The sequence below is a fragment of the Gracilinanus agilis genome, chromosome 2, assembly GCF_016433145.1.
Source record: "Gracilinanus agilis isolate LMUSP501 chromosome 2, AgileGrace, whole genome shotgun sequence".
In the NCBI taxonomy this organism is placed as follows: Eukaryota; Metazoa; Chordata; class Mammalia; order Didelphimorphia; family Didelphidae; genus Gracilinanus; species Gracilinanus agilis.
Window position 1 is genome coordinate 566,416,880 of NC_058131.1, and position 20,250 is coordinate 566,437,129.

The following is a 20,250-nucleotide window of genomic DNA, read 5'->3' on the forward strand; positions in this document are numbered from 1 at the left end:
GTGCTTAGGATAAGAAAACTGCATCACCACTTGGACTTTGAGTGATTGTCTGTCTGACCAATCCATCAAGTTTGTACTTTTGGGGTTCTTTCACCAAAAGGAAGTTTGTAAATGCTACCCATGAGTGGTAGTTGGTTTAGCCCGGAGTCTGGTAATGCTGTGGCAAGGGTAACTATTCACCCATTGGGTTCCACCCTGTTAATTGTCAAGAAGATAATGGCAATCTTGGTAAGGAGAAGGACAGATATTTGGGCCAGCATACAGAAAGCCCAAAAACCCAGGAAACACAAGAATGTGAGCAAGACTTCCTTGACCTTACATCTCAGAGATGTGTGAGGGGATGACCAAGGAAGGAAGCATAGACTGTTAAACCGAGAAGGAACCTTAGCTATCATCTAGCCACCACCCTTTATTTTGCAGATAGCATCGTTGAACCCCCAGAGAAGGGCAATTTTGCCCAGTTCCAGCCAATGTGCTAGTGGCGGAGCTAGGATCAGAGCACTTAAGTCCAGCTGTTTGCATAAAGTGCTTTCTCTGCATTTAGAGTGAAGTGTTTGGGGGTCTAGGAGGGGAAGGGTGTTTTGGGGAACTGATTGGGTAGGGGTTCTCGGGTGGTGTGGTTCTGCTCTTAGAGCTCCTTAACTCTCCCCGATTCTCTAAAAGCAGATTTGCTCCATGTTTCATTCTTACAGTATAGTCACACTTCTCATATTGTGGCTGACCTTTCCCTGCCTTTCTCCATTCGTTCATTCCTTCCTTCCTTCCCAAAACTGCCTTCACTTTTGACCCTTCTTTCTTACCCTCTTTCCTCTTTAGAATAAGGACAGCCTGGTGAATATTAGTTAATTAAAAAAAAAAGAAGAGAGTAAAATTGAGGGAAGACTGTATGCTTTGATTAGCTGAGCTTCCTTTAAGTAGTATTTAGGAAGCTACAAGTTAGGTCAAGGCAGCTAGAGGCAGATATTGGAATTCAATTAAGCCAACGAGTGGGGCCTGTGACCCCCATTTTCAAGGTAATTGCTTCTCCGGCTCTGTCTGAATGCAGCCATAGTCCTGTCATTAAGCAAGCAGCCATTTAATCGCTCCTTCTGACAGAGTCTCACAAGGCAGGAATTACGGGCAGAGGAGGCATGCCTGAACTGAGGGGGGCTGTGCTTGACTGCACTCCAGCAAAGGAGGAGAACTAATCCAGTCAAGCCCTTCTTTATCTCTTCTAGAAGCAGCCCGAGACCCAGCAGCTACTCCAGCGAGGCTCACCAGCTCCTGGGGAGGGACAGAGAGGATGGGGAGTCGGGGAGCCGGATAGGAAAGGTCTTGGCTTTCCTAGTGGAAGGGCGAGCGGTCCCAGGAGGCCAGATCCTCCCCGGGCAGAGCCGTGGCCACCTTGGCAGCACCCATGCGGGTTGGCCGGGCTAGAGGGCCAGTTCCTTTGATTGTCACTCCAGCTTTCCAGGGAGGAGGGGCCTGGATTGGGAAGTGGGAATGGGAAGAAGGGCAAAGGGCTGTCAGCCCTACCCGCTTTGCCCAGCTCACATGGGACGCAAGTGTCCTAAGAAGGAGTGTAGAGCCAGGAGATTGCATCTGTTCCAGTTAGCTGGGGGCCGGCGAGGCTGGTGGCAGGAGGCCGGAGCTCCACCCTTCTCCTTGAGCCTCTCCTTCCCAGCCCTTGCTTAGAGGAGCTCCCACTCTAGGGGCGGCCGGTGGGGAGAGTTTCAAGAAACAATCCACCCTTGGTTAGGGACTTAAAGGCAGTGCTTGTATTTCTAGAAGTGGGTTAGAGACCCTGCCAACTTATTTGTCATCCAGTCTCTTGAGGTTACTTTTACCTTGCTTCTCACAGTTCCTGGGGCGCTCACCACTGAAACTTTATTTTTTTTTTTTTAGCCCTAATTTCTTGACTTAGAGGTTCTCTTCTCCTTTACCACATCCCCTGGATGATGACTGTTAGTGATACCATTTCAAGAGATCAAGAGTTCTTACCTGGGATCTGTGACCTTTTTATTAAAAAAAAAAATTTGATAGTCATTTCAATTTAACTAGCTTCCTTTGTTATTTTTTATATATTTTTTTTCTTTAAAAACCCTTTCCTTCTGTCTTAGAACCAATACTGTGTATTAGTTCAATAGTAAGGGCTAGGCAGTGGAGATTAAGTGACTTGCCCCTAAAGTCATACCAGCTAGGAAGTGTCAGAGGCCAGATTTGAAGCGGGGACCTCCCATCCCTGAGTTACCTAGCTGTCCTCTCTATTATCATATATTTTATGTATTTAAAAATCACTATTCTGAGGAGCCCATAGGCCTCACTACACAGTGAAAGGAATCAGTTATGAAAAATAGGCTAAGATTCCCTGAAAATGATACCATGGAGAGTTTTTAAAGGGGGAGGATATAGACCCATAGACCCCCTAATTCAGTTTATTGGCCACCATGTGTGGGATGAGGGGTGGGGTGGGGAATGATATAGAACATGATTAAGGATTGCAACAAGGTGGATTCAATTGATTACATTGTTGTGTGTATGTGTGTGTGTGTGTGTGTGTGTGTGTGTGTGTGTGTGTGTGTGTGTTTAAAGCACAAGTAAGTAATTTGGAAGTGAGAGTTGTTTGCTCAAAAATGTTGGATAGGAAAGAAGGGCCCATGTCACCCAGACCGGTAATCCTTCTTCCTTTTCTTTGAGGTCAAGAACTGTTAATTTTATGCATCTAGGACATTTTCTTTGGCTCTCCTGTGAAATGGAGCCCTTGATTTGGGCAGAGCTCTGGAAATGATTAGACTACTTTACTAAATTTAACCCAAGTGGTGAACTTAAAGTGGTGAAGCATTAAATCTGTTAACAAAGGCATGAAGCATGATGTACATAATCCCATTAAACACTCTACATGCAAGATCTTCCCGCCAGACCTTTCTTGTAAAATTGCAGTGTCTTCTTCTTCTTTTCTTGAACCATATTGCTCTGGCACCTTCACAGAAGATCAGAGAAGGAAAATGTGTCTGCTTTGGGAGGGTGACTCTTACTGAGATCTTTGGTTTGGAGTGAATGAAGCAGGGAAGGAGAGGGGAGACCTGACTGCTTTACACCAGCAGTGCCCAATTTCTAGCCTACATTTCCCCTTATTTAGGGCCTAAATGCCTGGGTGGTTTCAAATTTTCTTTTGCAGTATCTTTATTGTCTTGTAGGAAAATCCTAGTGTTCTAAGGATTAGGGGAAATTGGAGAGTGGAAGCTGCAAAATGGCTAAGAGCAAAGTCTTTTGCAGTTATTGAAGTGATTTATACTAGTCTGCTACAAAGGCTTCTCACTTCTTTTTCTTTTTTTTAATCCTTACCTTCCATCTTAGAATCAATGCTATGTATTGGTTCTAAGGTAGAAGATTGGTAAGGGTGGGCAGTGGGGGTTAAGTGACTTGCCCAGGGTCACACAGCTAGGAAGTGTCTGAAGCCAATTTTGGACCCAAGATCTCCCCTCTCTAGGCCTGGCTCTCAATCCACTGAGCCAGCCAGCTGCCCCCCTTCCCACTTCTTGAAAACATGAACTTGTCGAGTTATCCTCTCACTCAGCTCTGCAGCATGATATTTTGGCTCGTCCAAGAAGTCATCCTTTCAAGTCAGGGGCACCTTTTCAGAACTAACCAGAGTTTATGAGAGATCTGACCTTACTTGAAATGGAGAAATCTTGAAGAAGATGGACATTGACTGTCTTGGAAGCAGATTTCTTCATAGCTCTTACTATGTGGCATGTCAGATGACCGAACTTGATATTTAGTTAGCCCCCAGTCTGAAGCTATTTGTAGGTTGAGGCAATTGGGTGACCAGTAATAGAAGATTGCACTGTTAAGGAATGCAAGTTTTTGGGAGAGAAGAGGTCCTCCCACATGCCTCAGCCAAGAGAAAACTTTGGTTTAGTCTCTTACTCATGTTATTAAGTGCTACCAGCTCATTGTTTTGGGGAAAGATCCAGACTGGAACCAAAAAGTTAATAACAAGGCCTGTCCATCCATTGAAAGGCAGGGCAGAATTGCCTCTCCCACCAGCCTCTGCCTCATCCTACCTTTAATGTGGTCCTGCTTCAATGAGAAGTTCTCAGTTTTTGCATTTTTGTATGCATTGACTGAATTCTTTGCCCGACCTTACCATTGCTTAGTCATATTTGGATTCTGCTCAGCCAAATTCCTGATTTAACTGTCTGAATACACATAAGTTGGACAAGATAACTTCTAAGGTCTCTTTCAGCTCTAAAAACCACAACCCTTTCTTGTGCATAGACAACTGAAACAATCTACTTTATATCTGGTACCTTTAATTACACTAGACCACCTTGGGCATGTGACGAGGACACAGACACTAAAATATTTAGTAATGTGAAGGGGTTACATGCCCTTTGTCTCTGAAATGGGCTGATAGTAAAAAACTTTCTTCTCCCAAAACAGCTACTAACCCTCTGAAAGGGGATGTATGCCTGTGATCCCCCCCCCCCCCCATCAAAGAATCATAACTGCACTTAGACATGGGGAAGATTTCCTGGCACACTCAAAAACTATAATAGTCATCCCAGTCATTCCTTAGGTGGGATGCTAATTCCATCTTATATGTAATATGGCCTGAGATTCAAATTCCCGAGTCTGTCTTCCTGTAATAAGGACAGTGAGAGAATGGATGGTCGGAGGAACAGAAGAGAGATGGGAAAGATGAAGGTGCAATTCAACAGAGCATCTCATCTGGTTCCTATTAGATAGAGTTGAATTCCAGACTTGAAAAAGTGGCATGTTTTGGGGTTTGGGGAGGAATACTATAGTGCTTTGGTACCTGGAAGATCACATAGTTTTAGAACAAATTTTCCTGTTTTTGTTGTTACTGTTTGTAGTGGATGCAAACTTTTAACAAACTGGGATTGGGCAATGAGGATATCAATCTTAAACCGATAATGCTTTCTCTAAATTGGAACCAGCTTCCCAATCTCTCCCCACCCCCCCAAAAAAACCCAAACAAACCAATAACATGGCTGTTGACCTTTATTTTTCTATTCTTATTGAATAAATGAAATCTTGCAAGAGGCAGCAATAGAGTAGAAAAGTTTATTAGACTCAGTCGAGAGCAATGGGTTCAAATCCTGCCTCCAGTTTTAATAGTTGTGGGAAATAATCATGAAAAAAATCTTTAAAATTCTCTGGGCTTCAGTTTGTTTCTTCATTTACCAAGTAGGTAAAATAATACCTGTAGGATTTACTTTATAAGGTTGTTGTGAAGAAAGTTAAATGAGATGATGTGTTGTATAAAAGACTCTGGTCAGTTTGAAAGCACTACATAAATATCACTTATTATTGTATTGGATTAAGGAAGGAATTATGTAGACATAAAATGGCATTATTCTTATTCTACCCTCATCTTCATGAAAAAGTGAAAAAACTAATGGGAATAACACTCAAAAACCATGATGAATGACACCTGGAATGAGAGTAAGATGGTAGAGCTACTACCACTACGTGAAAAGTGAATTGAAAAGCCATGGCCTCTCTCCCCTGTGAGAGTAACTCTGGACCTTTTACTCCAAAGATATTCACACCCATCCTTTTCAGCTTGCCCTGAAGTGTTTTGTAATTTAGCCCCTCCCCACCAACAGATTTAAAGAAAAGGGATGTGCTAACACCCAAAACAAAACTGAACTAATTTTACAATTAAGTCTAAACAAAACAAACCAAAAAAAGCATTTATAATTATATGGAGGGATGACAAACATGGGAATGACTGGAGTTGCATTTAAACACTAACTGTGGTCCAAGGATGTCCCTTAACTGTTTTCTGATTAATCATGGAAAGCTTCCTGGAAGAGGTGGGATTGTATACTAATACTCTTTGCTTATCTTCATTTTATTCCTTCAGAATATCCAAGTTGGCAAAAGGTTTTTTTTTATCGAAACCAGCAAGGATAATTTATCTTTCAATAGAACTCTGGTTTACAAAGCAATCTCCTCACAACAACTTTACAATGTAGTTATAAAACACTCCCTCCCTTCCCCACCTCCCTTTTTTTTTTTTTTTTTTTTAAACCCTTAACCTTCCTTCCATCTTAGAATAATACTGTGCATTGGTTCTAAGGCAGAAGAGTGGTAAGGGCTAGGCAGTTGGGGGTGAGGGGTGTCAAGTGACTTGCCCAGGACCACACAGCTAGGAAGTGTCTTGAGGCCAGATTTTTGAACCCAGGATCTCCCATCTCTGGGCCAGCTCTCAATCCACTGAGCCACCCACCTTCCAGACCCCCATTTTAACAGATGAAGACACTGAGATTCAGAATCTAAGGTTACAGTGAAGTAACCAAATTTACACTTGAATAAAGGTTTTTCTGGTGCTCATCACCACCTGCTTTGCTGCCTTAATGGTGGTAGTAGCTCTACCATCTTACTCTCATTCCAGGTGTCATTCATCATGGTTTTTGTGTGTTATTCCCATTAGTTTATACAAGCTACTTATATTCAGGGATTACAGATAAATGACAATTTAAAAAGTAAATCTTTGCATTTGTACCTCTAACACTTGGCACAATATCTGGTCAATGTCTGGTGATTAATAACAACTTTTAGTGATCATTGATTTCCTAAAGGAGTGTTTGTGGCATGTAGATGTGTCCATCTACTAATTTTTTTTGAGGGCCTATTTTGATTAAGGTCTTGTGATTTGTCTAGGTGGTGGGGACAGATGAAAAAATCAGATCCATGATCTTCGGAAGAGTTTACATTTTAAGGGGAGGGTAGAACATGTACCTAAACAAATTAAAAAGGAAGATTTTATTAAGGTCTGGAAATACCAAACAAAGAGTTCTGTTCTGGAAGCTAAGGATTCTAGAAGGTGGTGGAGAGGGGGGAGCCATTCAATACACAGGGCAGCCTGTTGTATGGCATAAAGTTGGGAATCAGAATATAGAGTTCAGGAAAACTAGGGCTGTCAGAATACTGTATGTATGAAGGAGAGAATAACATGGAATTAGTCTGGAAAGATTGGCATCTGCCAACTTATAGAGAGCATTAATTAAATGCCAGGCTGGGGTGTTTATAATTTATTCTAGTGGCAATGGGGAGCCACCAAGGTTTTTTTAAATAGGAAAAGTGACATGATCAGACCAATACCTTAGGAAGTTAACATAGAAGCTTGAGACCTACGATATTGGAATTGGTGCAGCAACCTGAAGTCCTCATTGGGGAAAGAAATGAAAATCTCCAGCTCTTGACCTTAGAAGTCATCCTTGCTGGATAGCTGAATCACTGGAGTCTTAAACTCTTATCATTTCTTGTCTGAGCTATGGAAATTTTTTATTGAGTGGGGCAGAGGGGGCAGCATATCAGTGGCTCATCAGGATACCATCGCACAGTTAAAAATGAATCCCAGGCTGACAAGACTACAGCACTATTGATCGCATGACCACCTGAACTCTATATTCTCTTCTTTCTTTCTCGCTCCCTCCTTTCCCTCTGACATTAAAAATCACTTGAAAGGGAAGAGCTCTGGGCATATTATCAATAATACCATCTTTCCCCAGGCCCAGGATGATTTTTTGGTTCTTAATTCAAAAGGAAATACTATGCTGCCTGGTCCACAAAGCTGATGGACTGTGCTGCAGTCTCAATGAATAGCCACTGTGATGTCCCAGGGCCTTAGTCGTAGTGGTAGCTGTCTTAAGGGTTCCTTCACCATGGGTATGGGCTAGAAGGTTTGCATTTCCAATGGACGTTTTTCTCTAGAAGTTGTTTTTTTGGTGGGGGGGTGGGTAGATGGTGAATTGGCAGAATGTTACCCAGATTGGGATGGGGTAAGATGGTTCCTTTAAAATGTTGGGTAGTCGTTGTGAATCTAGGTTCTCTCCCACCCCCTGCCCTGCACAGGAGACAACTTTTTCTTCCATCTGCTAATAACTGCAAGTTCTCCTCCTAATCTTCAGGACATTAACCTTTCCAGCCACAAGGCACCAGGGCCTGAGAGGCAGGGGCTTTTTCTTAAGGCTTGTTGCTATGAGAATTGGGCTGGTACTTTTTTTTAATAAGACCTAAAAACTGGGATACGCCAAAGAGTTAAAAATGAATTCTCTTGAAGTGAAAGGGAGTCCTTGATGAACTCAGGTTGTTCTTTTTAAAAGCATGCATTATTTATTGCTGTCTTGGAAACAGGCATTGAAAATACTGTCCTGGATCTATGTGGTCGAGTGTTTGTAGAAATCTCTTATCTAAATTGAAGTCCATTAATTCTGGCTGTTCTTTCAGAGAGAAGAATATGTTGTCTCAACCTTGGTCAGAGGTTTTAGGTTGTTCTACCCTAACCCCCTCCCCTTCCCACGTTATGAGTGCATGAAAAAGGATTTGCCCTTTCTCTCTTCTTCCACTCACTTGTATGATCATGTTGCCATTCTGATATCTTCCTTCCCCATCAATTTACTTATCCAAGCTGGCTTTATTACAGCAGCAGCAGCTCCAGGCCCAGCACCTCTCCCATGCCACTCATGGCCCCCCTGTCCAGTTGCCGCCTCACCCATCGGGCCTCCAGCCACCAGGCATCCCTCCAGTCACAGGAAGCAGCTCAGGGCTTCTAGCGCTTGGTGCCCTTGGCAGTCAGGCCCACTTGACTGTGAAAGATGAGAAAAACCATCACGAACTGGATCATCGAGGTAAGGCCTTTGGAATGGAAAGGGGGAGAAAGAGGAGGAAGGAGGGTTCCATTAGGAGCTGAGGCCAGTAGGGCTGGGAAGAGACACGGGCTAACTTTTAATTACTTAGCTGTTAAAAAACGTGCATTTGTCCCCCACTCCCCTTAAGGCCAGCAGGGCAGTAAATTTATTGGGATCCTCTGTGAACTTGGCTTTCTTATTCTAGAAAACATACCTTATGCTATGCTGAGAAGCTCCTCAACATATCTGCTCACTTCCACATACCTTTACATTCTGTTGTGGAATAAATAGTCTCCTTCTTACTTTTGCCAACCTAGAATTTATCTATCAAGTTCCATTGAATAGGGCTTAGCAGAGTAAATAGAACATTGGACTTGGGGGTCAGGGAGACTTGGATTAGAATCCTGACTCAGACACCTAATAGCTGGGCAAGTTCTTAACCTCTCAATACCTCCATTTGCTCATGTATAAAACGAGGGGTTTGAGACTTGGCCTTCTAAGGTCCCTTCTAGCTCTTAAATTTATGATTCTATAAAACTGTGCTTTTATGTCCACTCCCCCACCACACCCTCAGCCTTTAAAAATATTGCCTTTTTTTTTTTGAACCATGACTATTTAGTCATAGAATACAATATGATAGTTGAAAAGGGGACCTTAGTTTACCCGATCCAACCCTGCGTCACACAATTAAATTCTGTATTCGCTGTTCTGTGACATCTTTGTCTTGTCTCCCCAAATAGGTAACAGTTTCTTCAAAGGACAAGGACCTCCTATTATTTCCAAATTCTTCACAGAATCTAGCATGATGCTGGGTATGCAGAGTAGGTGCTCAATAGATGCTTGAATGGATGAATGATTGATTAATTAATATACTTGAAAGTGGGGAGAGTAGGGCAGTCCCAAGATAAAATGAGATAGTGGGGCATCTTTCTGCCCAGAAAGTGACTCTCTTAAGTCTCTCTCTCTTTGGAGACTTGGAGATATGATTACTCCTTAGGTCTATTCATAGCTGGGCTCTCTGCCCAGCCATCCCTATTTGTTTCCTTCAACTATTCCCATAACCACATCCCCTGTTCTCTTCCTCTGCACCTTTCACCCCAAGATGCACACACCCATCCTCTTCAGTTTGCACTGAAGTGTTCTTCTTTTCATTCTGGCTAAAACTCAGCAAGGAATTTGGAGGCATGACCAGTTGAGCCTCTCTCCTCCCCGCCTTTTCCCTCCTGGGTTTTGGAATCATGTGGATTAGAGAGTTAGCACTGGAACCACAGGGTTTCACAATCCTTTGTGGAGTGGAGACCAAGCCCATGGCTTCTCAGTGAACCAGACAGGCTCATAGAGTTCAATTAGGAGCTTGTCTCCCGCCCTTTCAGGTAGATCGAGGAGGTAGGGATTCTTTTTTTAAGTCTCATTCTTCTCACACCCCCAACCCTACCACTAATAAAGTATAAATAATTCCTTTATGGTAGCTGGCACCTAGTTCCCAGTCTCTCCTCCCTATTCCCATCAGAGCCTAGTGCTCTCTACTTTAGCTACCTGGTTGGCAAGAACCAATTGAATTGAAGCAATCGATTTTAGGAAAGTTAATTTTTAAATAAACATTTTATAGAAAAGCTATTATTGTGTTATTCCCAAGGAACATAGTGGGCTAAACCTTTATCCTATTAAGATCAGCTCTTCCCTTGCCCCTTTAACCTTTCTCAGTTGGCTCAGAATTGGGATACTCTCTATACTGTTAGGAGTTCTGGCTCCCATGTGGTTCACAGTCCTACTACTGTGTCCCTGAAATATTCTTTTGCTTGTGACTTTCTTCAAATGATATTTCCTGGAGTTCTACTATCTTCTTCTATTCCCCAATTAAAATTCTCTAATTCAGTTGATAGTCATAAATGACAATGACCCTTGGCTCCTAGTTTGTGTTTTGAATGTATCTGGTTGTAGGTAAAACATCACCTGCCTGTCCTGCTTTTCTTCTCTTTAAAAGAGTTTAGTCATTTATATATGGATTTATTTTTGTTTCCTGGAGTATATAACTTCTCCTTATTTCCCCCTAGCTTCCCCTTATCTGTTAGAATCATTCACTCTTCAAGTCCCAGATCAAATGCCACTTCTATAAAGCTCTCCTGGATTCTCCAGTTCTGATAAGATATGCTCTCTCTAGCCTCTGAACCTTTATAGTATTTTATTTGCACATTCTCGCCCTTGAACTTCTCATATCTCCTTTGTAGCATAGTTCTTTTGCGGCATGTATTTTCTGTGCTTCCTAGTAGATTATAAATTCCTCCAGGATAAGTGGGACTCTGTCTTAATTCATCTTTTCATCTCCCAAGGTTTCTTCCTTAGGGGAGTCATGCACATAGTAGGCATTCAGTAAATATTTGAGTCAATGAATGATGTTACTGCCCCTGGCAACAGACATTCATTGTTGAATGGACAACTTGGGTATTTTCTTTAGAAATGAGTTTGCTGATAGCACTATCTTTCCTCCTCCTACCCACTCATACAGAAAATGCCTGTAAGCAGTGTTTCCCCTCCCTTGCAAAAACCTAAAGATTAAGGTGGCCCTTTAGAATATTCCTTTGAAAAGACTGTTGATTCCTCTGTATATTATCTAGGGACTATGATGAAGGGAATGCAAATTCTGCCCCAGAATTTGCTTTGAAAATGGCAATCTTTGTTTCAGCCCTCAGTTTAACCCTTCGGCCACTGGCTTAGTTTTTGGTTTTAAACAGCAGGAGGACTAGAGTTTATATTTGCAACTCTGAATTCTCTCTGACCATATGTTTTCCTACTTGGTGCTTTGCCCAGCTCCTTGGGAGCTATAGTTCCTAGGCTTTCTTTAGCCAGGTGGGAAGCATGTTGAAAGACCCTTAGCCATCCCAACGGCCCTTCTGTCTGCCTGTTACTCTTCCAGGTGTCTTTTGAGTAACTTAGTCTCAGGATCATACCTTTAGAACTGGAAGGGACCTGGAGGCCATCGAGTATGACCCCCTTGTTTTACAAATGAGGAAAAGGAGAGATTAGGACTTAATTCTTAAAGAGTATAAAGCAGTAGTTGTATTGTCTATCTCTTCTTGGTGTGTCTTGAGAGTCAGGACTTGGTCGGGGCAAATGTAAGCACTGGAGCCCTGAAAGATTAATTTTTAAACAGATAATCAGAAAGACCATTACTATGTCAACCCCCAAGGAACTCAGTGAACTGGGACTGCCACCTATTAATAAGGAGACAAAAGAGAGCAAAGTAAAAGGCCAGCTCACATTATGTTGGGCTCAGTCTGAACTTGTTTTCTTTCTTTTTTTTCCCCGTCTTCCTTTTATTTTTGGATACACAACCCTGCCTCTGACTTGGGCTTCGTTCTGGAAAGAGAGAGAATCCAGCGCAGTAAGTGACTTGCCTCTGATTCTGTTACAGGGTGGGGATGGGCGTTTTTGTGCGTGTCTGTGTGTGTGTCTGTATGTCTGTGTGTGTGTGTGTGTTATTTTCCTATTCTGAAAGCTTCAAAAGCCATCTTCTGGATTCTCCCATTGTTTCTTGAAGGGAGAAAGCAGCCCCTGATTGGGGAGAAAGGCGTATTACCCCCCACCACCCCTTACCCCCAATTCAGTTTCAGATTGGTTAAAGGGAACCTTAGCCAACCCTCATTGTCTTTCCAGGATGCCTTTTAGTGGGTGCCAGCCCTACCAGCTTGAAGGTTCCTTTTCAATCTTTGTGATTACACTGAGGCCCCGAGATTCCATTTCAAGTGAATAAGCCTCCAGAGTGAGTGCACTAGAGTCTGTGGATGAGAAAAAAAAATCCTCCTGTGATTAGCAAAGCTATTTAATTTCTGATCACTGTTCTTTTATCTTGGGCCATCTAATCTGTTGGGATGGCTTTGGTTATTACTTTGTGTTAAGTAGGACTTGGAAGGTCAAGCAGTTAACTAACCATCTAAATAGCTTTGGTTGCTGGCAATCGTTGCCTCAGGCTGGTTCCCCACCACCCCCATCTTTATAAAAAAAAAAAAAAAGAACCCTTCATCTCTGTGTTCATGCCTTCTTTGCATTTGGTAACTGGTCTGGAGAACAATGTTTGGATTTATAAGCCGTCAGTAAACTGCACACCCCTCGTCCAGCCCCTCCCACACACCCCTTTTCTACCTCCCTAAGGAGGAAACAGTGTGGTACATTGGGAAAGTCACTGGCAGCTAGGGAATCAATCAATTGTCCTAGTCTGTCCCCATTTTTGTGTACCACTGAAAGGAATTAATTTTGGCCCCAAGTTCTTCCATCTATAAAGGGGGGAACGATAATACATGACCCTGACTACTTGCCTTCCAGGGTACGTGTGAAGAGCATCAGATCATAGCTATTGGTCCTTTAAGGCACTTTAGGGGCCATCTGGTCCCAAGGTTTAAATTCTACATGTGAGGAAACTGAGGTCTGGTAATGACTTGTGCAAAGTCATACAGGTCAGGTAGAAGCTGGGATTTGAATCTGGAGTCATAGACACCCAGCCCAACACATTGGTTTTGTGTCAGTGTTGCCTCCCAAATGGAAAGTTGTATATGCTAGTGCTATGCAAATATTCTAGTCTCTTATGAAATCCAACTTCATGGCTTTCCCCAAACCCTCCCATAAACCCCTCCTTTTCCTTTTTTTTTGTATTGCTGTTATTATTTTTATTTTACTTATTTATTTTGCTTTGGGCCTCATGCCCAGATAGATGAAAGCTTTCTGTTAAAAAGAAACCCCCAAGGGGACTAAAAAAAACCTACCCCAGTAAAAATCTTCCTTTTGCATGGATCTCCTGTCATCCATGCACTTCAGGCATTCATAGCAGAGAGGCCACAAATGAGCCTTTGGAGGATCAGATGAAGATGAATCAAAATGCCATCTGAGCTGGGGAGGGGAGAGGGAAGAGAAGGGGTTGATGTGTATTGGGGTGGGATTGGGGAGGGCATTAATCTATCCCTTGGCAGCTGGGTCATCGAGAAAGGGCAAGTCATCCAGGGAGGAGGGGAAAAGAGTATAGAAATGTTTCTGAAGATGGGGGAGGCTGGTGGTGAAAGTGGGTGTGTGGAGAGGTTGGCCCCTGGAAGATTTCCCGATGGGGGTTAATACGGAGTATAATAGCAGATAGATTCATTCATATTTCCTTGCCTAGCCTAAGCAATAAAAAATACTTAGTTTTTTGGCCGCCTGCCGACAAAAGGCGGACTGGATCGATGCCTCTAAATGCCTGACATGACTCTCTGGTAGTTGCAAGGTTTTTCAGCCTGACTGCATGAGAAGAAAGGACTCCGTGTTATCCAAAGCTACTTATTGGGTACTGAGGAGAAACATGAGCTGCTTTGCTTCTCCCTTTCTTCCCCATCTGAAAAGGGAAGCAGAGGAGCTTAAAAACATTTCTACTTAGCATGGGGTGGCAGGCACTGTTAGAAGAGCTGAAATGATGGTAATTTCTGCCGGCGCTTGTAGGAACTAATTGAATTGCATCTGTGTTAGAGCATTGCCCGTTTGCACTGCTGTAGTTAAGGTTGAGTTGCACTTTCCATTATAACCTCCACTCTCTGTTCAAGGCTTTATAACTCTGCCATTTTAATTTGCTCCAGGCAGAAACTTGGCAGGGACGGGCTTTGCACAGAAGCGGGCTTAGGAAATGAATTCGTTGTTCTGCTGCTCTTGTTACCACAGCAATGTTTGTGTGCCCCCAGAACACACACACACACACACACACACACACACACACACACACACACACACACATCTCCCTTTCTCACTATCCCCCTCTCTGAATACATGACCCAGGGTGTAGGTCCTTAGCAGAAAGGAAAGTCAGGGGAAGTTTTATTTTCAAAGTTTAAGCAGCCACGCCATAATATGATGGAGGACTGGTGGACACGAGGTGACCTGTCTCCTTATCTGTTCTACCACTAAGCTTCCTCTGTGGCTTCTCTCTAAACCTCACTTTATTCATCTGTAAAATGAGAGAGTTTTAGAATTGTCCCTCCATTTTCTTTCAGTTCCAATATTCTGTGACTCTTTTTTGGGGGGGAGAAAGAAGAAGTGGAATGGAGGTGGGGAATGATGCCCTTGCACTAGATTATCTGAGGAAATCTTCTATCTCTTTGGAAAGCAATCTGATATTTCCTACTAAGGCCTTTGTGGCTAATAAGATCTCTCTTCAAGTGAAGTTTGTGTTTTAAGGGAAGAAACTGAAGAGGACAGACAATACCTCACTACCCAGCCATACTTTTGGGTTAAATACTACCATGCATCAGCACAGCCAAAGATAGTGGGTAGAGGCTGGAGTCAGAAAGACTTAAGTCATGTCTTTGACATACTGTAGGACTAGCTCTATAACTGTGGACAAAGTCACTTCTCAGTGTTCCCCAAAAACTCTTTAAGATTATAAATTACAAACAAATTGTTAATCTACATAATGTGTGTAGAGTTTCCCACACTGGGAGGGAGTTCCCCAAACAAATGAGAACATAGCTCTGGGGCACCTTTGCCCTCCACCTAATTTTAAGGGGGCAAATGGGAATTCCCCTTCAAGTGATCATACTATCTATTCTAATTTGTTTATTTTGTTTATTTATTTGAGAACTCCTTATATTTTGTCACAATTCTAAGACAAAAGAGTGGCAAATACTAACAAGTCAGTAGGGTTTAAGCGACTTGCCCAGGTCATATAGCTAGGAAGTATGTGAGGTCACATTTGAACACAGTTCCTCCTGACTCTAGACTTGGCATAATTTGCCTATTTTAAAACACTATAGAGGGGCTTCTTGGTGGCTTAGTGGGTAGAGAGGAAGGCCTAGATACTGGAGGTCCCGGGATCAAATTTGGCTTCAGAAACTTCTATCTTAATGACCCTGACTAAGTCACTTAACCCCGAATTCCCTAGCACTTACTGCTCGACTGCCTTAGAACAGATATTTAGTGTCAATTATAAAACAGAAGGAAAGGGTTTAAAAAAAAACACACTATAGAAATGTGGCCTATCTTCAGGATCATAAGAAATGCTGTAGGGTTGAGATTTAGAAGATGCGTGACATATAAACACCAAAATGACCCCAGAATGACAATTGGTATACTGTTATTTTGCTGGCAAAATAATCCATTGGCAATTGTCACCTCATATTGATTTCCCTCTTCTCAGCTCCCAGAGTTCTTCTAATCACCATGGAGAGGTCTTCCTGTCCACTGATGATGTACTGGTTTAGTGAGCTCTTCCCTGAAAATGAGTGTCCATGTGTTTTCTCTTAAAGATTTTCCCCACACTGCACCTCTTTGTTTTGTAGCAAAAGAATAGATTTTTCAGGAAAAGTGCATTTATTTTAGCCATCACATCTTCTAGCCCTGCTCTTTCTCCATCCACTGACCCCCACACTTTCAAGTGCTGGTCTTGGAAGCCTGGCTTTTTTTAATGGTGAAAGCAGGAGGTGCTTTTGGACCCAGTATCTGTTTCCTGTCTCTTCCTACTATTGCTCTTTGGTTTTGGACATAACACTTGACCTTTTGGGACCCTAGTTTTCCATCTTAAAAAACACAAATTATTGTTTTTCAACTTGGATTTTTTAAGGGTGTGTGTGTGTGTGTGTGTGTGTGTGTGTGTGTGTGTGTGTGTCTAATATTTCTCTGGATATTTAACAAAGTTAGCAGTATTCCCACCAGATGTTTAGACTAAAATGCTAACAAGCTGGTTTGGGAGTATATTTGTAAGCTAAGGCTTCTGGTTCTATTTTCTACAGATGTCTTAGACAAAAGTGCATGTGTGTGTTTGTGAATTCATGGTCATGCGCACCAATGACTTACATACTCAATGCTAATAACCATTCTTAACTCGCCTAGCAGTCACAATAAATGTCTCTAATGGCAGGACCAATCTCTGTTTCAGAATAACTCTGTGTCTCCTTCTGAAAGCTTGAGGGCTAGTGAGAAACATCGAAGTTCCACTGATTATGGCATCGACTCCAAGAAGAGGAAAGCAGAAGAAAAAGACAGCATGAGTCGATATGTAGGTCTGATTGGAGGGGCTGTCATGGGTGTAGGGGGGCAAATCATGGGGGAGACCTAGGGGCCCACTCCCAAGGGCAGTTGCCCTGAGGCTCTGCTGCTTCAGAGATCAGGCAGCTAGCTAGGATCCACGGGTCTTCCTGGAAAAGAGAGGCAGGAAACAAACTGTTCATGGGTCTTATGCTGCTTACCAGCATCATCTTCCATCTCAACTCACCAACCCTCAAACTGCATGTTGCTGTATTGTGCCATCTTGTCTTCAAAAGTTTCCCTCTATCCCTTCCCTCCCCCACCTCTTTCTTCCTCTTTAATTTTTAATTACAGGAAATGGGGTGGGGTAGAGAGGGGGTGGCAACGTGATGGTTTTTTAAAAAGCCATTGCAACATTTTTTTTTTTCAAAAAAAAGTTCAGAGGGAAATATAAGGAAGTTCAGAAGCCAGTCCAGATGAGTAGAGCAGTTTAGAAAGTAATATGTAGAGTTTATTCCATACTGTTTTTTAAGAAAACACGCAAAACAGGTTGAATGAAATGGAGATTTGTAGCTTCTTGTAGAATCCTTTTTGTGTTCTGCTTATGTGAAAATGCCCTCTCTTTATTTTTAAATATTTTTTTGCTTTTAATTGGGAACATAAACTATCTTTTTAAAAAATGTTTTTTTTTTTAATCTTCACACCAAAAACTGACTTCGTTAAGTTTTAACCTGTTGTTCAAAACTGTAGAGGGGCCACTCAATACAAGACCAGTGCCTATAGGCATCGTTTGTAATGGAACCTCACTGACACTCAAGATAATAGAGCACAGACTGAGTATGAGATGAGGTCCTTCTCAAGAGACAGGAAATACCAAAGGATCTTATTCCTAGACTAACATACACAGTGACATGACAAGACTCCATTCTATTCTAGTGGAGGGATTGAATGTGAGAGGGGACCTATCTAAAAGCTCTCCTCTGGAGTTCTTCAAAGCCTATTTTGGTGCTATTAAATCTTTTATTCAGTGAAAGCAAACTTTCCTTTGGATATTAGTGGAACAGGCTGTTTTTCCTTCCTGGAAAAAGATAACTCTAAGATCTCTCTGGTCATCATTTTCAACATTGCTCATTTCCTTAGATATTCTATTCCCATCCTTTTGGACCCAGATCATGCCCTACTCTAGTGGGGGCTGTAGGGGTGGGCTTTCCTCACTACCCAGCTCACTGACTGCTTTCTTTATCTCTGTGGCACTGATTGGCCTTCTTACTTTGGATAAAGCACTCAGTGGCTTTTATTTTGTATTATCTTTTATTGTGTATAGTATATCTAACGCCTTGTGGCCCTACCCCCAACCCCTTATTGTAGGAAATGAAGAAAAATGTCATTGATCAGTAGCATTTTTTGAGGCTTTCCATATACAATCCCTGGCCCCAAAGGGCTTAGAGTCTTGAAGTAGGAATGACTGTAGAACATGTTAACTATTACTAAGATGAAAAAAGACAACTCTAGGGTGAATCGCTGTCTAGCAAACCGAGTTTAAAAAAGATAATTCAGAGTAAGAGTGATCAGATTGGCTAATGGTTAAGCAGAGAAGATGTCCTGTGGAAGGAGGCTGTATTTTGAAGAAAAGGAGAAATGTATAGACTTATCAGAAGAAAGCATGGAGGACATTCCCATTTTTGACCTGACCCCTTCTTCTGTTGCAGGATAGCGATGGTGACAAGAGTGATGACCTTGTGGTAGATGTATCTAATGAGGTAAGTGAGGGACTGTGTTGTAAATGGGACATTTAAAAGAAAAATGAAGTTTGTTTTTTGTTGGTTTTACAAAGGACTAAGATGACAATCCCTAGTCGATGTGAGACCATAGTAGAGATAAGTGACTACATGTGAATAGGGATGAAAGGAGCCCTAAATCCCATGGCTTCTGAGTTGAGGAAAAGATGAGAGCTATAGATTGATATCTTCAGCAGAATAGTATTCCCATCATACTCCTTTCTGCTTGTGTTCTAAGGAAGAATATGATTCTTAGATCTCTTAAAAATTCAAGTCCTTGAGGGTTCTGGGATAGGTAGCTTTGCTATCTTTTCTAAAATAGACCAAAAAAAAAAATACCAAAAAAATAGACTAAGAGAAAAACAGCTTTGATCATTCATTGGTCCATCTCACCTAGCTCCCTGCCCATGATTACCAAAAAGTGTGGTCATTCCTCTATAACATCAATCCCAGCAGGTTAGCGATAACATGTTGTGGCACAGACAGTGGCTGTTGGAGTTGAGAGATCTAGATTCTAATCCCAAATCTGCCACTGCTTAATTCTTTGATCCTGGACAAATAATTTCAATTCTCCATTTTCCTCATCTGTAAAAAGCTCAAAATGGACTCTCAGATTCCTTTAGGTTCTAATTAGTATTCTAGTGTCTCTCAATTATACCTCTAAAATGTCTGTAGTAATGTAGAGATCCCCATAGCCTGGTCTATTCTCAGAATCTGGACTTCTTACTTCTTCTTTCTCCCATCTAACAATTATAAATTTGAACACCTGAGCTTAGTGGTTGCTATAAATGCATTTCTTGTGTTTTTAGGATCCAGCCACACCCCGGGTCAGTCCAGCCCACTCCCCTCCTGAAAACGGGATAGATAAAACCCGAGGACTGAAAAAGGATGCTCCTAATAGCCCTGCCTCAGTCGCTTCCTCCAGTAGCACTCCTTCTTCTAAGACAAAAGACCTTGGTCACGTAGGTGGTGTTTGCTGCTCCTTATGTGTTGATGATTGGCAGCGGGAGGAGGGGGTGTAGATGCAGATTTCTCAAGTAACCCAGAAAGAGTTTCAGTGACTCTTGGGTTTATTTCTTGTTTGGACAGAAAGGGAGGGTGGGCATAATGCACTGCTTAAAAAAGCTGACTCTTGCAGGCTGTTGTCAAAGGAGAGGTGGAACTCTTCATGTTTTCCTTTTTCTCTTCTTTGATTCTAGAATGACAAATCCTCTACCCCTGGTCTCAAGTCAAACACACCAACTCCAAGGAACGATGCCCCAACTCCTGGAACAAGCACGACTCCGGGGCTCCGATCAATGCCAGGCAAACCAGCTGGCATGGATCCCCTAGGTAGAGACATAGTCCCTTGGGGTGCGTTGAGGAGGGGTAGTCATTGGCAATTAAGAGTCTTCTTTCTTGGTTGTTTTCCCCTGGGCAGAGACATGGATGAAGATTTTTCAAGGCATAGGTCAGCAAACATCTGATTTAAGTTTTTACAGTGACTCATATATAAAGAACCTTTGGAAAGAATCCAAAGAAGGTAGTCATAGCTTCTGTTCTTTGGGCAGCCTGAACCTAGTTGGAGATCCAGGACAGACGCGCTGAAATAATTCAGAATGCTTAGTTTAGGAATATGCCAACAAGTGCAAAGCATTGCAATTCAAGAGGTTTAGAGTAGAAAACACACAAGACTGAGAATTGGAAAAAGCTAAATTCTGGTGCCAATGCAGCTGGCTCCTTATGTGATTATAGGTCTCACCTTTTTGTACCTTTTATTTCTGTATCTGTAAGGTGAATCAGTTAAACTCTAAAGTCTCTCACAGTTTAGAGTTGAGTGTATTATACCAAGAAAAATTTCCTAGTGGTCTGAC

The 20,250-nt window shown here is 42.2% G+C and overlaps 1 protein-coding gene across 7 annotated transcripts in view; it reads left to right on the forward strand.

Moving 5' to 3' along the window:
- The window catches only part of TLE3 (TLE family member 3, transcriptional corepressor), a 59,572-nt gene that overhangs the window by 28,130 nt on the left and 11,192 nt on the right, over nt 1-20,250 (forward strand). For 3 of the 7 annotated variants that reach the window (XM_044665314.1, XM_044665316.1, XM_044665318.1), the window contains exons 7-12: nt 8,441-8,645; nt 12,011-12,027; nt 16,531-16,650; nt 18,329-18,379; nt 19,207-19,359; nt 19,597-19,729. In XM_044665314.1, coding sequence (XP_044521249.1) covers nt 8,441-8,645; nt 12,011-12,027; nt 16,531-16,650; nt 18,329-18,379; nt 19,207-19,359; nt 19,597-19,729 — 679 coding nt within the window. Of the gene's footprint in view, nt 1-8,440; nt 8,646-12,010; nt 12,028-16,530; nt 16,651-18,328; nt 18,380-19,206; nt 19,360-19,596; nt 19,751-20,250 lie in introns of all 7 variants that reach the window. The other 4 variants (XM_044665315.1, XM_044665317.1, XM_044665319.1 and 1 more) reach the window with 3 other exon arrangements.